This window comes from Sinohyriopsis cumingii, chromosome 7 (genome assembly GCF_028554795.1).
Source record: "Sinohyriopsis cumingii isolate HCF-2022 chromosome 7, ASM2855479v2, whole genome shotgun sequence".
NCBI lineage: Eukaryota > Metazoa > Mollusca > Bivalvia > Unionida > Unionidae > Sinohyriopsis > Sinohyriopsis cumingii.
The window spans coordinates 66,435,406-66,453,400 of NC_142967.1; the positions used below are offsets into that span (position 1 = coordinate 66,435,406).

At 31.8% G+C, this 17,995-nt stretch overlaps 1 protein-coding gene and 1 long non-coding RNA gene across 2 annotated transcripts; both read right to left on the reverse strand.

Annotated features, from left to right (window-relative positions):
* Positions 1 to 206: 206 nt before the first annotated feature.
* On the reverse strand, positions 207 to 5,905 carry LOC149795438 (uncharacterized). Its single transcript, XR_016422109.1, has 3 exons — positions 4,941 to 5,905; positions 4,597 to 4,643; positions 207 to 616 (listed from the first exon to the last, which is right to left on the reverse strand). It is a non-coding gene; the product is annotated as an uncharacterized LOC149795438 (long non-coding RNA).
* Positions 5,906 to 10,851: 4,946 nt separating this feature from the next.
* LOC149795439 (uncharacterized) lies at positions 10,852 to 17,995 on the reverse strand. The gene is made up of 4 exons (XM_089965225.1): positions 17,726 to 17,995; positions 14,935 to 15,039; positions 14,430 to 14,568; positions 10,852 to 12,169 (listed from the first exon to the last, which is right to left on the reverse strand). Exons 1-4 carry the CDS (start codon positions 17,881 to 17,883, stop codon positions 11,762 to 11,764), a joined length of 810 nt encoding a protein of 269 aa, XP_089821351.1. The 5' UTR covers positions 17,884 to 17,995; the 3' UTR covers positions 10,852 to 11,761.

Below are 17,995 nucleotides of genomic sequence, written 5' to 3' on the forward strand. Positions count from 1 at the left end.
GTAAACAATATGCCATATGGATGAGGAATGTCAGAGTCTAGTCGGTAGGTCATGGTCCAGTTGAACATTGATCTCCACTGTGGTCTTTTGAAATGGTCATTGTGGTAATGAACAGGACTTTCAAGACCATAAAAGATCCATATCTGATTAGGACTACGTCCTTTTTGTGGCATAAGCGGTGGGTTTTGTGGAAAAGTAGAAGCATCAGCTTCCTCTAGAAGGGATCTGTTATATGTAATAACGCAGTTGGCATGAAAACACTTGTTCATGTTTGTATTGCACTCTTCTTCTTCTTCTCCAAACCAAGAAGGTCTATTGTACCAGAGAATCGTTCGCATTGCACTAGTTTTATTGTGTTCAGATATATTATAGACGGGTTCAACGTCGCCAAACAGTTGAAGTATATCCACCAGTTTATGTTTCCTCTGTTTAGAGGTCGAAGGTTCCCCTCCTCTAGGAATATTGTATTTTGTGTGCTTCAAACTCAGAGAATCTATCTTTCCAGAATTGGCAGGACGTGTTCGTTTTGTGAAAGCTGAATAAAAACTCCACGGTGCCGAACTCAAAATTACCACAGCATATACGGCACAAAAGACACCCATCAAAATTAGTTTTGCTTGAAAAGAGAAAAATTAGAAAGGAAAAGTTAATTTATGTTGGGGTTTTGCGTTAATTGCATTCATGTGTGATACATTCACAAATTAGGACCCTATATTTCTTACGTATAATACCCCTTACAATATATGACCATACATTACTATTTTCAGTCGTCATAAGGTGATTTATATTTCCTGGTATGTCTGCTTTTGATCATTACCTATCACAGCTATTGAAGCAATAAAGTATATAGATAAGAATCATTATGTTTTGTTTTCTTTTTACCAAAAAATGCAAGTGGAAAGTGTTACATAAAGCAAACAGTATTTCATAGGGATGTACAATTCACCATAGTATCTTGCATCGGTACAACATACTTTTAATTTGGGACACTTTGCGTAAGGTAAATTTTATACATCAATAAAAGCTGAACTATTAAAGGGAGGCGTCATTATGAAAGCAATATTTAGTTTCCAGCAAGTAAGTATTACCATGTTATATGCACTTAGATTATGTTCCATTATATGTTCCGTCCGTATTAGGTATTATAGCTACTGTTGGAACCACATTACTTTTATTTGGTCACGTGGCAATGTTGGTTCAACTTATTAAAATGAGTACATTACACGTCTTATAAAGATTAATCTTTGACGCGATTATGTAATGAATCTAATTATTATAAATTTTGTGATTACTCAAGACAATTAAATGTGTAAAATCTTAAAGAACATGCTATTTTTATATCACAAAAAGCAGTATATCGGGATGCCGCTTATAGCATATAGAAAAATTATGAAAACCAACACATGTTTGCGTCTGAAACGAGAATGATATTACAACATTAATATGTGTGCAAAATGGAATCATATGCATTTAACACTTCGTTAACTTCATATGCCCTAGACAGATTGTCGTTGTGTCATACAACTTTAAGTATATATTCATATTTATGGATATATAATGCTCAGTTCTATACCATGACCTTTAAAGCAGATTGTTGTGAACTAAATTGAATTCATTCACGGAGTGGTATATTCTGTATATTGATATCATTTTCTTTAGCAATGTATATTTATATTTATGTGATATATACTGTTACATATATGGCTTACATTTAGTGAACAAGACAAAGTAAACCCTGAACAATTCAACTTTCCAAAATATATATTTATTTCAATATAACGAACAATCGAACAAAATGAAAGATTTAAAAATAACTTAGAATACAGGAGTTTATATATGTAATCGTAATAATGTACTATCAATTTATAAATAAGCCAGAACGTGTTATAAGGTATTTGGAACAAAGCTTCTATAGTGCTCATGTTCTACGGAGGTAACACAACTGAAGTTAAAATAATAATGAATCCAAATGTTTTGCATCAGTGCAATCTCATATATGAAGAATATACATGAAGTCCTTGAAAGTAATGACTATTAAAATAAAAGTTTATTTTCCATGCTATATCCAACAACCAAAAACTTAAGCATTGTGTTATCATCCCTGTGTTCAGAATTGTTCAAGATAAGTATCTGGTGCACTATTGTTTCTATTGGTAGATTCATATATCTGTATGTCAATAATGGTGAGTAACATTCATGTAAATCGATAATTAGAGAGTATTACCTGTATACAGCCATTGTTAATATCTTATTCACCATCGTCTAATACTTTTTCAAGTTCACACAAATGCTATTGTAAAAATGATAACAAGGGGTTATTAGATTTACAGTAGTATTTGAAATTTTCTAGTTTGTTTACAAGTTTTAATCACACAATTATTTAACTTTCATCACTGACTGACTTAATATTGAGCGTGACCACATATGCGTATTTTACACCTTAGAATATTTTATAAAACGGTAGCTATTTACACATCTCACGACTGACATTGTTCTACCGTGTCCAGCTATGAGCCGACTCTGTTATGTCGTAAAATAATTATATTGGCAAACAAAACTCATGCATCATACTTTAGAGTGGCTGCATATTAAAAGAACTTTGGCCCACCAAACTAGGAAAAATTTGTCAAACATAAATTTGGTTAATAATTTATTTGAAACCAGGTTTTCGTTTCCAAAGAACATTGATTACTATTTCCATTTTAATTTATTAACAGCCAACTTATAACATTGCAGGTAATCTTATACATAATGTAGACAAGCAGATAGCAACACAGTCTTCCATCCCTGTGAATGATTATAGGTCTAGACCGAATCTTATCTCTTTGGGCACGTAGCTTATGTACGCATCTTATATAGCTTTCTACATCAAAACTTTGAAATCCATACATTTATATTTGCTGACATCTGATTCGTTTACTTGAGAACGCTAACTAGACGTTTGATTTATTTCCTAAAATGCTGGATGACGAGTAGCAGGCACACATAATCGACCTGCAATCACATGAAAACCACATCGATGAACACATGTACATTCGGTAAATAACTTCTCAAAAACACATGTGTTGAAAACTACTTGACGATGAAAAATACAATACGTATGAATAAACATTCAGAGATAACTTGAAGAAACAGCGTTTAATAAGGAAAAGATGTTTAATAACAAAAAACATTTTAATGGAAAAGTAAAGTATAACTTTACTTGAAAAGTAAAGTATCAAATATAGTTTAACTTAAGTCAAACACAATGTCTGCCGTGAACCACCTTAAACAATTGCAGCCAGTCATTAGTCGCATACTAATGGTAAAGAGAAGGTCTATAACAGACTACCACATATATTCTGACTACAATTATAGCGATGTCAATGCTTTGTTGTTTTATACTGAGTAGCCCTTGCATCTTTTTAAGCACAATCTTGTGTTCGAGCTCGCTGATTTCCATGAGTTCCAAATTCCGGTTATCGTTGTGCTAATAGCAACAGTGTAGGAAACTCTTAGTTCAGTATATATACCTATGTTTGATCTAGTAGAATCTTAGTGACTCATTTTCAAAACTTAGGGAATAATCTTAACCGCTATGTTCAACACTAATCATGCAACTGGAGTATCTCTATTTGTGACCCAGCTATCAGTCAGTAGAATAGTGTAAAGTCCTTCCCGAATAACTATATTCGTGGTAATTCGAACACTGTCCCTTTATAGATAAATTACAAGTTCGAGACAAATAAAGGCCGTACAACGCTTATATAGTGCACACGTGCAGTTGAACTTGTTGATTACTGTATTTTTCCCCGATGTATTAGTCAACGGGTCTCCTGTTGATGAAATTGCTATTCAGCCCGGACTAGCTGGATAACATTACAGACATGCAGATCTACTCACTGTAAACTTCGAAACGTCTAACACACCCTTCTCAATTTGGTTTTGTGAACATTGTTTGGCAAATCCTAACGACTCTCTTATTTTTATAGTATTAAATGTTATTGTTATTTTTGTATGATGACATTTGTGCAATACAGCTCTGAATCTAAGCCGCATACGTCATTTAGTCTGCAGATCCTAGATATCATGCTGAACAAGAGAATATACAGCATGGAAAATAAACCTTTTATGTTATCTAATATAGGATTGATTACAGTTTATTCGTTAGTTGAATCATATCGGTGAATCAGATTGTACAAGTTTGTGTCAAACAACTCTGCTATTTAAACTGCGTTATTAACAACCATAAGTCTACAAGATTAGTGAAAAGGAAATAGTTTTCCCTATTGCTGAAAATATGTTTATATGCATGATGCTGTTTTGGGAGAATAGTAGCATTAAATAATTTATTTACTGGTTTTTCATTTAAATTAATATTTTCACACAAAATTTGATTATATGATGTTATGGGTTTATTATAACTTTAGATTTATTTCCTACTGCATACACTAAACGTTAGGCTTTATGTGGCATGCTCAGAGAGTAAAATAATTTTCAACCACACATTTATATGATTCACGTTTTGGAACTGAAAAGAAAAACAACATCACTGTTAATAATTTAAGTTTTCTTTAAAAGTTACTGCTAGAAACAATAATGAAACAACGAACTTACATTTAGTTGAAATACAGATGTGATTCCCAAGCTGACAACTCATCCTCCTAAAATAATAGAAAAAGTGAGTGTTTGTCAACAGTACAAATTAAATCCATTTATATTGTGACCATAGTATTTGTGTCACATCTTGCATAATATTTACATTAGAAATTACAAAAAATATATAGGGTTAATTCCCTAATCATATTAGAGAATGTTAAATAAATTGGCAGAATAGAGGATTATGTTTTAAGGGCACACATACATCTAAAGATCCTGATGTGTGTGTGCCTGTCTCATAGCAATTATAGCTGATAACGTATAATAAACACGATATAAATATAACATGCATCGATGTTTACCTCAGCATTGCTTGTAGCGCACAGGAAATATATTCACACTGACAACATATGGTATTGTTGGAAAGGATTATAACACCTTAAATGTACTCTTTGTAACAGGAAAAGTCATTTCCCACTTGAGTAACTTTTATGTGTTTACGTTTCATAAAAAGCACTTGGAATACAAATGAATGTACTGTGCTGTATATACGTGTGATGTATAATCAAACTTGTCTTTATAATCTTAAATGCAACGACTTAGCGTGTTTTGTCATGGCAACGCCATTTGTTATTGGCACTGGGTCGGTTTTTATTTGAATCACATGCGGCTCATGATCATTATGATGCAAATATGAGGGATTACATATACAAGAAGTAGAGGACGTTCCGTGGAACGGTTAATTATATACAGTAGTTATTTTGTCTTCTATAATAAAATTCCTCCAACATGAATAGACAGAAGATACTTAGAATATCGGATTTCAAGTTATGAGAACTATATTTGGCATTCCAAGTAGCAAACACTTTATCACATTAATGCCATTACACGTGGATTCAATAAATTCGATTCAAGAAGATCTTGCTTCAACGGAATTTCTCATAAGTGGGTTTTCAATTAAAGTAATGGTTTATGCAAAATACACATAGAAATCACTGTGCAGTTGATATCATTCATAAGAATTATAAATTAGTCCTTGGTCTGAATAATGTTTTAATAAGAGTTCCATTTGCACCCATTTTCTAAAGAAAGTCACTCTTGTGTTTATACTATGAAGGTTCAAATGAAGACACGTTGACAAAGTAGTTCAAAATATGGGTCCGTGAGACATTTCTTTGTGTGATTCAATTTTATGCACACACTGATATCATATTTCATTAACAAAATATAGGGCCCATAAACGAAAAGATGACCTAAGACAAAAATGTTCTTTTCTGCATACGCAAAAATTCCATCCATCTATAACGAAAACAAAATCTCAATATTTTAGAAACAGTATAAAAGAACAACATAGCAGCAAACTTAACTCCATTATATGGTCAACATATGATACTACTTCCAGAAAAACAGTTCAAATCATGTAATGATCAATACCTTAACTACAAAACACCTCGCTTTTATAATGTTAGATGTTTGTGATATGATTACCAGTGGATGCGCCCACGAATATATATTAAGTACAAGAGCACGGGTTTTCATATAGAACAATATAAGCCTTCAAACAAATACTTCTTGTTTATCGTCCCGTGGATGGATCACTACAAATAAATAAATTACTTAATTGGAACCTAATTGTAAGCAAAAATGTTAATTAGAGAGAGAGAGAGAGAGAGAGAGAATCATAACGACTAACTTAATGTTCCTTACCAGAACGCGATTGCTGGTGTCTTCAGCAGTCATTCATAGCATAGCAATGAGACATTCACAAGAATCTTTCAACAACAGATTTCTTAATAAATAAACTGCAATATTCCAGACTATTTTCTTATACTAAAAACTGATTATATATATATATATATATATATATATATATATATATATATATATATATATATATATATATATATATATATATATATATATATATATATATATATAGGTGTAGAGTAGACAGCAATGCTGACTGCTTAGTGTTATTTACGTTATCTTCCGATGACAGAAAGATGGTACTCAGACGTAATCAATGAACTATTCTTAAAATAGCTGCTGATAATAACAACAAAAATTAATAATGATACTACTGCTACTACTATTAATAATAATGATAATAATAACAATAATAAAAATACTATTACTACTACTACTACAACTAATACTACTACGACTAATAATAGCAGTACTATTACTACTACTACTACTAATCATAATCATAATCATAATAATAATGGCATAAAAATTAGAAAAACGTATGATGCTAACAATGCATGCTGATAAAAATTGTAAAGTGAAGAATGTACAGTTTCATATATTGCCTTTGTCTTAATGATTCTTTCTTTGGCTTTATATATTTTCTATAATGTCAAGAAATATGATGTTAACCAGGCGTAACGACTTCTGGAATATTATGTATGTTAATTGAACCGAAAATCGCAAATATCCGTTTCAGTCTCTTTGAAATCAAAACGTCTGAGATTTCCTTAACGCAATATTGTCCTTAAGATGATAATGATTATTACAGAACTTATGCTCATGATGCATAATGATAAATATATGTGAATAATATAGAGTGAATTTAGTAAATATCGCATGCTTGAAACCTATTACAAAGACTATAATGCTTGTATCTGAATATGATAAAGCCATTCTTTGTTATTGTGATTGAGAACTCGTAGTCTTACCCAAAACTTATATTTCCCACCATTCTTAAGTTAATTACCTCCTTAATAATGTTTCCTCATGTACTTGAAGTTTTGCACAGATATGAGCACATTAATCAAATTACAATACGTCAGTACGAGAGGATTTACAGACCAAAGTTTGTACCACAAATATGAGAAACATTATGCAATTATGTACCTTAGGATCTGTCGATAATTTACTCATAGGTTATGTTAATTATAGTATTTGTATACTACTATTGTACAAAAATAAAACTACGAAAGAAAGGTTGCAGTTGCTAGAACATATGAACTTATATCTCACCTATCAGTTTCCAAAGCTGCATTGATTTGGTTTTAGACACAGAGTAGACTGAAGCAACAGTGTTCTGGAAAAAGACTTGAGGAAGTGTAAGACACTGGCCAGAATATAATTCAGACTTGAGCTTAATACATTCATCAATTCTTGCATTAAGTTTAGTTTTAATTTACATCGTACAATACTATTTTTAAAAGTAGTAACAAGAATGAACAATCTTAATTTCAGATAGATATTGCAACCTTGAAATCTGCCTAAACAGGTAAAAGCTGGAAGTATGCAAATGATGACAACGACGGAAGTGTCTATGATGAACATGTAAAACGCAAAGAAAAGTTAAAAAGTCTCATTACACACACAGACACACACACACGCACACACACACAGACACACAGATATATATATATATATATATATATATATATATATATATATATATATATATATATATATATATATATATATATATATATATATATAATATGTATAGTATGTACTATGTGTCAATGATATACCACGAGATGTATAAATGTTAAATGTTTCAGGAAAAGGAAACAAGGTTTGTCAAGTTTCCTTTTAATGAAACTTTTATACAGCGAATACATATTGGACATATATTTTATTAGTACCACATACAAGTTTTCATTTTATATGGGAGATAAAACTGACGACCGTAAACAGTACTGAGGTACCTGTGAAAGCTTAAGCAAATTTTGTAAACAATATTCCATGTGATCCGGTTAAATTACCTGATGCAATGTGAACTCTTCACATCCCGTCACATATGTGTAGTTCTTTAGTGATTCTTAACTTCGTGTACACTTCATTCATATTAATTAGTATATGTTTCTCTTAAATGTAATGAAAACACAAGGTTTATAGTTAAATTCAACATTTTTTAAAATAATGTGCATGCAAACTTTGAATTTGCAGCGTGCGTTGTCATGAACAGTAATAGGGCGGCCATTTCCATTTATAACAAAAATACGATTCGAGCCAGAAACTTAAAAAATTAAGGAACAAGAGGTAATTAAACACTTTAACCATAACTATATTTCATTGATAATGTCTCTGTCCATATTTTGCTATTCATACTGACTGTCAGTGTCACTTTCAATAGTTCTCTTACGTTTCCGCTTGTGGACCATGTTTGAGAAGTCGAATTTTGTAAGAATTTGACCCAGTTAGGGATCTGTTTATAGACTGTACAATTTCGTGGTCTGATATTTGCGTGATATCAGTTGGGGGAATGCTTTCGGCAGACGACACAGGGCGGAGCTGAATAATATTCATTTCCTTGCTTGACCACGGTTGATTTCTTGGGTATAAAAGTGTTAGCATATATATAAATATTTTACATGAAAATCATTTTCTTGATATTTTCACCTTTTTATATACAATATTCCAAGATGTAATAATCCAATAAAGTCATATCAATGTTTAGAGAATATAAAAGCATGATCCTTATGCACACACACACACACACACACACACACACACATATATATATATATATATATATATATATATATATATATATATATATATATATATATATATATATATATATATATATATATATATATATATATATATATATATATATATATATATATATATATATATATATATATATATATGATGAATATATAAGTACTGTACATCACCCTTGGATATTGATAAGCTGATTGTTTTCTTTTTTGAGTTTCTATTTTCATTCACATTAAGTAAAACAGTACAAGACACACTTGTAAATTAACCGTGAAAGATTATTTTAATGAAGAAAGTAGAGCCTTGAAAACACATGGTTAGCTCAATCATTCATTTGAACGCTCGAATTTCATTTACCAACGCATCGAAATTAGTACAGAAGATGAACTAAGCGAAATTACGAACTAACAAGAGATAATTAAAATATTTTAATAAATTTACAGCTGATCCAAGTCATTATTCTGCTTCAGTAACATTATTCCAAATAATAAATCAAAGTCTTATTCTCTCTCTCGTTCTCATCCTTCGGTAGGTTTGACTTAGCTTTTACGATTAGTCATAAGTTCAGAGAAATCACGGAATGACACAAGCGAAAATCCTCTACCGCTATTATTTTCATAAACGTTCGCCTGTATTTTTCTACGATAGTCCAGAGAGAGAGAGAGAGAGAGAGAGAGAGAGAGAGAGAGAGATACAAAAATACAGACAGTCAGATAGAGTCAGAGAAAGGGAGGCAGCCATTGGGCATTTTTCATATTTATTTAATCTACTTTTAGAACATCAGAAACAACAGTAACAACAAAATATTAAATGCATCACAGTATAAAAGCTACTTTATTTAGAACGAACGTGGTAGAACTATATATATATATATATATATATATATATATATATATATATATATATATATATATATATATATATATATATTGATATTGGAATATCAAATATCTTTATACAAAATCTCTAAACGATCTGTTTTTTAACGTTTGTGTTAAAATCATATATATGCACACAAACAGAGGTATGCAAGTAATGTGTTATTCTATATAAAGTGACTTGGGAAGGTAAATGATGTTTAGGAAAATATCGAGGTACCTGTGAAAGCTTAAGCAAATTTGGTAAACAATATTTTATGTGATCCGGATAAGTTACCTGATGCAGCAAATGCAACATTTTTTGTTAGAGGATCTTAAAGCTGGTCCTAAGACATTCAACGGAAACAGAAAATGTTAAGCTTTTGTAGAGCTAATAATTACCATATTGCGCCATAAAAATTGATACGTCTCAGAGTGATACATTCAGATTGGTAAGTATAAGAAAAATACTTTAGAAGGTCATATCATGTTCAAACAGAGATGCAATACTGTACCCCTTGATGCATACTATTTCGAATCATCACCTGGAAGAAGAGCTGACTTGCCTAATAATAAGAGACAAACCGTGAAATAAACGTCTTTGAAAGTTGCTTGAATAACATGAACATATATACCAAAAATATGACATCAATCAATGTCACTTTGAAAAGTTCCAGAGAGACTTGACAAATTAAATTGAACCGAACGACCAGGTGTTCAAAATGATTATAGTTATGGTTAGTAGTGATCTGTTCAACAGTATCATATCTAATATGGATATACTGTCGGAGTTGCAAGAAAATAATAATTTATCTTATGTATCCAATTAAAACTTTACGTAAAGCTTTACGAACAAAAGCAAGCGAAAGAGGTTACGATACAAATGCGTTCATTTTAGAATGTCACAACTGGAGTAGTATAATTTAGCATTGACGACTAGACAAATGGATCAAAATAAAATAGAATATTTATTTGCTCAAGTAGATGACAGTAAAATAGTATTAAATGTTTTGTTGATAGAATTACATTGACATATAGGGTGTTATAACTTAAACATTATGAAAGTGTTAGTAATGACGTTACGTGAACACTGAAATAAATGCTATGAAAAATCATTCAAAGCCGAAATGGACATGAAAATCATAGAAATCTGAGGTATGAACAGTTTTGTTTTGAATTCGAATTGAAGGATCAAATTGAAAAATAATCAGTACATGAAAACAAAATCTTTAATGAAATAATACATAAATGTTGCGTTGTCTACTGCTCGAATATATTCGTATTCGGCAAAGTCAGGATAATTCTCAAACGTTGGAACTATCGAAAACCTTCTCACGTACGTAATTACCATTACACAAACAAGCATTTGCTATGACTGTTTAAGTCTTTTTTCTGCTAATTAGATATTGCATGACACGTCGAAATCAGTTTATGATGCAGGAAGTTTTGCTGTTATACATTTTGTCGAATACCACTTAGCACGTCTGTAACATAAGTCGTTGTTTTAGATTGCTTATCATATTTGAAAATTAAATCCTCTAATGTAAAGCTATCTATCAATATAATTAATCTTTCAATCGTGATTTTCCTTCCTTCCTTAATGACCTTACAAAATATGAAATACATGGTACATTAAATGTTTTTCTCGTCGTTTGTTGGCATAATAATAATAATAATAATAATAATAATGACCTTGTATAGCGCCTAATCTTTAGAAAATCTAAGCGCATTACAACATTAGATAACACCTATAACATAAAATATTTATAATGACATGGCTACAAAAATAAACACCATGAAATTAGAAAACATAAAAAAACATGCTGAAAATATTGAAGGTAGGAAACATTATTTGGTCTTCAGGTTTTTTGTTCTTGCAGTCGAAATGGCTGGGTTTTAAGAGCACTCTTGAATGTGATCGCTGTGTCTTTGTGTCTAAATTCAGTGGGCAATTCATTCCACGTTGCTGTGCCCTGGTATGCAAAAGAACGTTGCCCATATGACTTCGTTTTCATATTGTAAATAATGAATATACGATTGTCAGAAGAGGAGCGTAAGTATCTTTCTGGTGTGTACTCATGGGTGAGGTCAAATAGGTATGTTGGACTGGAGTCCGTCAGTGAAACGTAGCACAGAGAACAAAGTTTGTGCTTGATTCTGGATCGAATGGATCGCAAGTGTAGGGTACAGAGCAGCGGGGAGGTGTGCTCTAATCGTGGTACTCTAAGGATGATCCGAGCTGCTGTGTTTTGAACTTTTTGAAGTTTCTGGAGTAGATATTGAGATGAACCAGACATAACTGTGTTACAAAAGTCCAGTCTTGAAAGTAAAAAATGAACACACAAGTGTTTTAGTGGCGTCAACTGAAAGATATTTGTGAATAGAGATGATTGTATCTATCACATTTGCTTGGCCATTTAACACAAACGTTAATTATTGTGAGGAAATGAGGATTCCAATTGAATATTTTATAATGACGAGATAATTTTATTTTGCCTGCCAATAAGATTGAGTCAACATACATTACGTTTATTCCATGCAGTAAGACCGTCGAAGATACAATGTGACTGAATACGGCAAATTATATGATGATAGTAAATATTGTTCTTGTATCATTCAAACGTAAATCTCTTCATCTATTGCGCAATTTGCTGGGAATCCATTATTATCCTCAAGCTGTTTAAATGCAGTTTAATGCTATAGGATATCTATACAATTTAAGACTATCGATCCAAGTTAACATTTGGATGATCTATAAACTTGATCATTAAATATATATAAATAACAAATATTCATCTAATAAGGAAATACAAACAAATATTATTTGCCAATTTGGCGCGATCCGTTTCCAGGTTTTCCACGCAAGCAAATATCTATCGCTGTGTTATATATATATATATTTCTATAATTTATTACCTGAACTAGTTGCTTAGACATTAATATCGTCATGTCCATCCTATTAGGAAGTAAGTTAAAAAAGAGATAATTTGGTGGCAGATTTAATTTTGGAATATGACTAAATTGTGATTTAATGTATGTATGTATGTATGTATGTATGTATGTATGTATGTATGTATGTATGTATATCTGTCTGTCTATCTGACTGGCTGTCTTTATGTCTATTTTTCTATCTGTCTGCATGCATGTATGTATGTATGTATGTTTGTATGTATGTATGTATGTATGTATGTATGTATATATGTATGTATGTATGAATATTTGTGATATAATATATCGACATAGCTTATATAACAGTATACATGTATTTATGCAATAACGTATATATTTATTCACTGTATCTTTTACTAAATTAGGATACAATTCACTGGAGGTAACATAGTCCTTCAAATCAACAATAACAAATGCAGAAAAAGACACCCATTTACCAAAGAAAATCAAAGGGATTTGTATTAAAGGCCTTTTTTGTATAAAAGCCTTTATTGTATTAACATAAATGTTTTGTCCAAATAGTATGCATAATCATTACACCCACACCCAAACATACACACATACTTTAACCTGATAACTATTGATCGCATATTGAATCTTGAGAAGTTTCACCAAATAATCTTTGGCATATGACTGAAATGGGGAAGTTAAATGTGTAATGAGGGAGTGAACGAGATAAAGAGAAGGAGGCAAAAATAGTTACGAAATCGACAAGGAACAAACATGTAAGTCTCTTAATTTAATAACAGGCACATTTTACACAAGGCATCTATGAATTCGACCAAACATATCATAAATCTATAAATGTATATAAACGTTTTGGTACATGAAAGTTCCTTTCAGAATTCTTGTTAAACATTTGCTGGTCTAATAGAAGAAATTAATGCACTGGATTTCGTGTATCGCAAATTACGCAATAATTGTATGATATTAAACAAAGACGTGCACGGACTTGGCTATTATACAAAAGTAGATTTACATTGTAGACTAATGTTATTATTATGTTACGCAATCTTATGCATTGCGTCCTCAAAGGAATAAATACACACGACAAGATATTCTCGTCTTTAGTTTTGCATTATGTGTTTGTCATTTTACTTAGTATAATGTTTACCATATGCACAGTACTGATGCTACCAATGGTGATTTTTATGTATAAAGAAAGCTCATACATTGCTATTGGAAAGTCGATTGTGAGCAATCATTATGAGCTGAGACATTTTTGTATCATGTCATCGTAATTTTATTCGCAAATTAACCTGTCATAAAAACATTAAAGGTAACAAGCAATGAAAACGACTAATGATAGTAAAAGTTAGGCCTTTATTGTCAAGCTTTTCATCGTTATTTTAAAAAGCTTCACATAACTTAATAAACTTTGGATTTGCAGTTCAACATAAATTTAATTAGTTAAATAACTGTATTAAGATATGCGATATGTCTGTGTCAAATTGCAAATATTTGAGAAAGGACTGTATACTTCAATGGTTTGTTACAAACAAAGTGTTAATGCATTTCTCTAGCTACAAACATGTGCATTTACGTAAGCAATATCTTCAGATGACGATTGCTACTCACTTTCATAATTGTATCTTCTTGAACTCCTATGAGAATCCAGGTGTATAGTTTGCGATATTCAAGGGCGAATCTTTCGAATATTACAGTTTGCACTTCTTCTTCCTGCATTCTTTCTTTAGCTTGACTGAGAATGGTAAATCTGCAAAGTCGAAGAGTGACTTGAACAAAACTCCAATGCCCACAATTATGAAGCAAAGTTACCCAAGAAGATCAAACACATAAAGCGGGAAAGAAAATATAGAAAAGGGACAGTTATTTCAATTCAGAAAATATATCTGTGGCATTGTTTGGACACAAGTTGCAAAACTCAACAGTCATAAATATAAACGAATATAAGTAGGGGTATATGGCAAATTAGACACACTATCATAATGTTGTATATTCAATGGCATAAAACTATGTTTGGTCAGAACTGACCATTATTTACAATGTAGTTATTTGCGTTGCTTGGCATGATTAGGTCAACAAATAAAAATCAATTCTGAATTATTAAGAGAGAACATACCTGTTTGGGTTTTTATGGTTAATTGAATCTTCGTTATGAGGCATGGCAACATACTTCCCAATCTCATCCTTGGGTCTAACAAATTTCATTCCAGCGCTGTTAACTCTAACGTAAAGAACATTCTACATAAAATTCGTTGTGAATTATATATGTGAGTGGTTATTGGCAGAGAATAATGAAATAAATCATCATAACACAACCTAAGTAGAATCAGAAATTAATAAACTGTGTCAAACCAGATCGCCCCTTGTTTATCTCTAAGTGATTATCCTCGTACCAAGCACTAATTTATGTACAAGGAGAAGCGTGTGGTTCAGGAGAAGACAAATTAATTACATGGAGTTCACTAATAGATCATGTAAGATATATCTGAAATTATAAGACCATCGTTCCATTATATTATGTATAATCTTAAGAGAGTAACTAATCATGGCTTCTAAATAAAGTGCAGCGTAACTTGGTCAGAGATATTATTTGTGACCCATTTAAATGTACATGATCTCTTATTCGTATGCAGTGGAATCTAAAGTACAAGAGGGAAAATAATTTGTTCGATTTATTGAAGTACGTATTGGTGTTATGTTATTGATATTCCTTGTGTTAAATATTTATTCAATTTGATTTGTGTGTTACACATGCAGACTTTGGTCTAGTCAGTTTGTATCGAGCTACATTGTAGTCATTTGCATGGTACGGGTAATTTAGCAGGCGGTGTAATGCTAAATGACAGGCGACAAATTCACACACATCGGCCAATCGTAAGGGAATATCCTCTATCAAGAGATAAGAAGGTGAAACAGTAGCACAAAACTATGACTAGGTGTTCAGCATACCAATTGAAAAGTGTGAAACCGATATGTGCTAAACAGACAACTATATCAAATGTCGTGTACATCATTTTAAGTCAGTATAATAGGAAGATGATATGTTTCAAATAAAACCGTCTATACGTTTAACCTAAAATATCTGAAAGAGCATGCCATTGATGTATGACCTCACTCTGCTTTAGGTGAAAGAGCCCGGATGATATAGTAAGGTATCAGTCCTGTAACTCTGCATACTGAAACAAATATCTCATGAGGAGGGACTTGAAATTGCCTTACTTTGTATTTGCCATACTTGCAGTACAAAGGTTAAGCTGATATATACTGTACACGGTTTGTGGGGTCATCAAATGATTTGCCACTAAAATTATTACCAACATTGCTAATAATAACTGATTTGTAAAATGTTTTCATTGAGTTTCTCATATAATAATGTGCGCAGAATATGCAGTCCTTCATACCTTCAATCATGATCTATTTTACGTTCTAAATAACAAAGCTTTTATCCGGTGATGTATGTAATATTTTGTTGTTTTAACAAATGAATATGGTATATTTTATTTGCAATGGCATGCGCTGAAAAAAAGTTGATGTCAATTCGTGAAGTTTTGGAAAAAGTTAACAATACTACATAACAACTAGATTAATTGTCCATCCTATGAGGGGAATTAAGTTAAAAAAATAAACTAAATGGGATGAGCGAGACAACATGAAAATTTGAACATAAAAATATAAAACATTTGTAAAGAAATGTGGGATGCCCCCTACGCGTTTCTATCTTACGAACTCTTGTTTGGCAGCCGGGACACACAAACACATGTAGATCTTAATATATAAGATACACTGCTTCCGAGATTGCCGACGTAAAGGTATGATATACTGTATACGTTGAAATGTGAATTATTTGTTCGCAAACACTTTGCTACATTTTACACGAACATCTATTCACGGTTACATGAAATGGCTATTACTGAAATCTGTAACCATCTCATCATAATCAGAGCATCAACACCACTAACCTTTATTGAAGTATCAAATAGCATTATCCCTTAATATTCTGTTTCATGCGAATGCATGCATCGCCAAACGATATGTAGCCTATGCCTAGTGCTTTTGTCACCGTTTTTTACGGCCATTATTAGTAAATGATCTTATAAATGTGGAATGAGTTGTCTGTTGTGTATGTTTTACACCTCATTGTGTGTGTGTGTGTGCCTTATGCGTGTGTGCGTGTAAATATGTTCAATTTTTCTATAGTTTGTCAAACCATTATACACGCGTGGAGGAACCCGGATCGGAAAAAGTGATTACATGATCACTTTAATTACGTTTAGCATCTTGCCTAAAGAATGTGTCGATTACGTTAGTATAAAATGTAGTCCTCATTTCTTGGTCACAAATTTCATCAATCTGTTCAAAGTGTGACTATAATACCAGCGAATGAGCCTCACCTCGATCTATGAAAGTTATTTCTTGAGGAAAAATATTCTTTATATTTGAGACTCTTTTAAAACGGGAACTACACTAATGCCGAAAAATGCATCTTGGTCTCTCACTAGTATATAGTAATGTCTAAGAAGAAGACACAAATAAGTAGGCTCCCAGATGTATTACCTATTAAATGACAAATATTTTACAAGCCTATGCTTCATGCAAACATTTGCCAGACATATCCAAAAATATAAATTGAATAGTTACCCATTTAACTTAATGCCATCCAATGACGCAAAGTATTAAAATTTTGAAACAACTCTTGTGATGTTTCTATATCGAACTGCAGCCTTTGAACAACGCAAGTCGACATAAGAACTAATGTATGTATGTATATGTACGTGTATGGGATGGTGAACCTTTATTAGTTTGTGTTAAAATGTCATGAACAATGTTTACCATGACAACAAGACATTGCGTAACTATTACGATTAACGTATTGTATTAGGCATAAGTAATACACAACACTGAAACACCTTATTCCCAAGTCATCATCTTCTCCACCCCATCCAAAATAGAGATTCGAGAATCCATTGCACTTCTTGTATTGTTCTTTTGTAAAACCGACGACACCTCCATGATAGGATGCATATGGGATGCTGAAAGGTAAAGGGGTTGGTAGAAAGAAGCACATTCTGTACAAATGTTATTACTACAATACAAATGTGTACTCTCATTTAATGAAATGTATAGAAACGAGATGGGAGCTGAGTGCAAAGATTGTTCTACATTATATTCTTTGACAA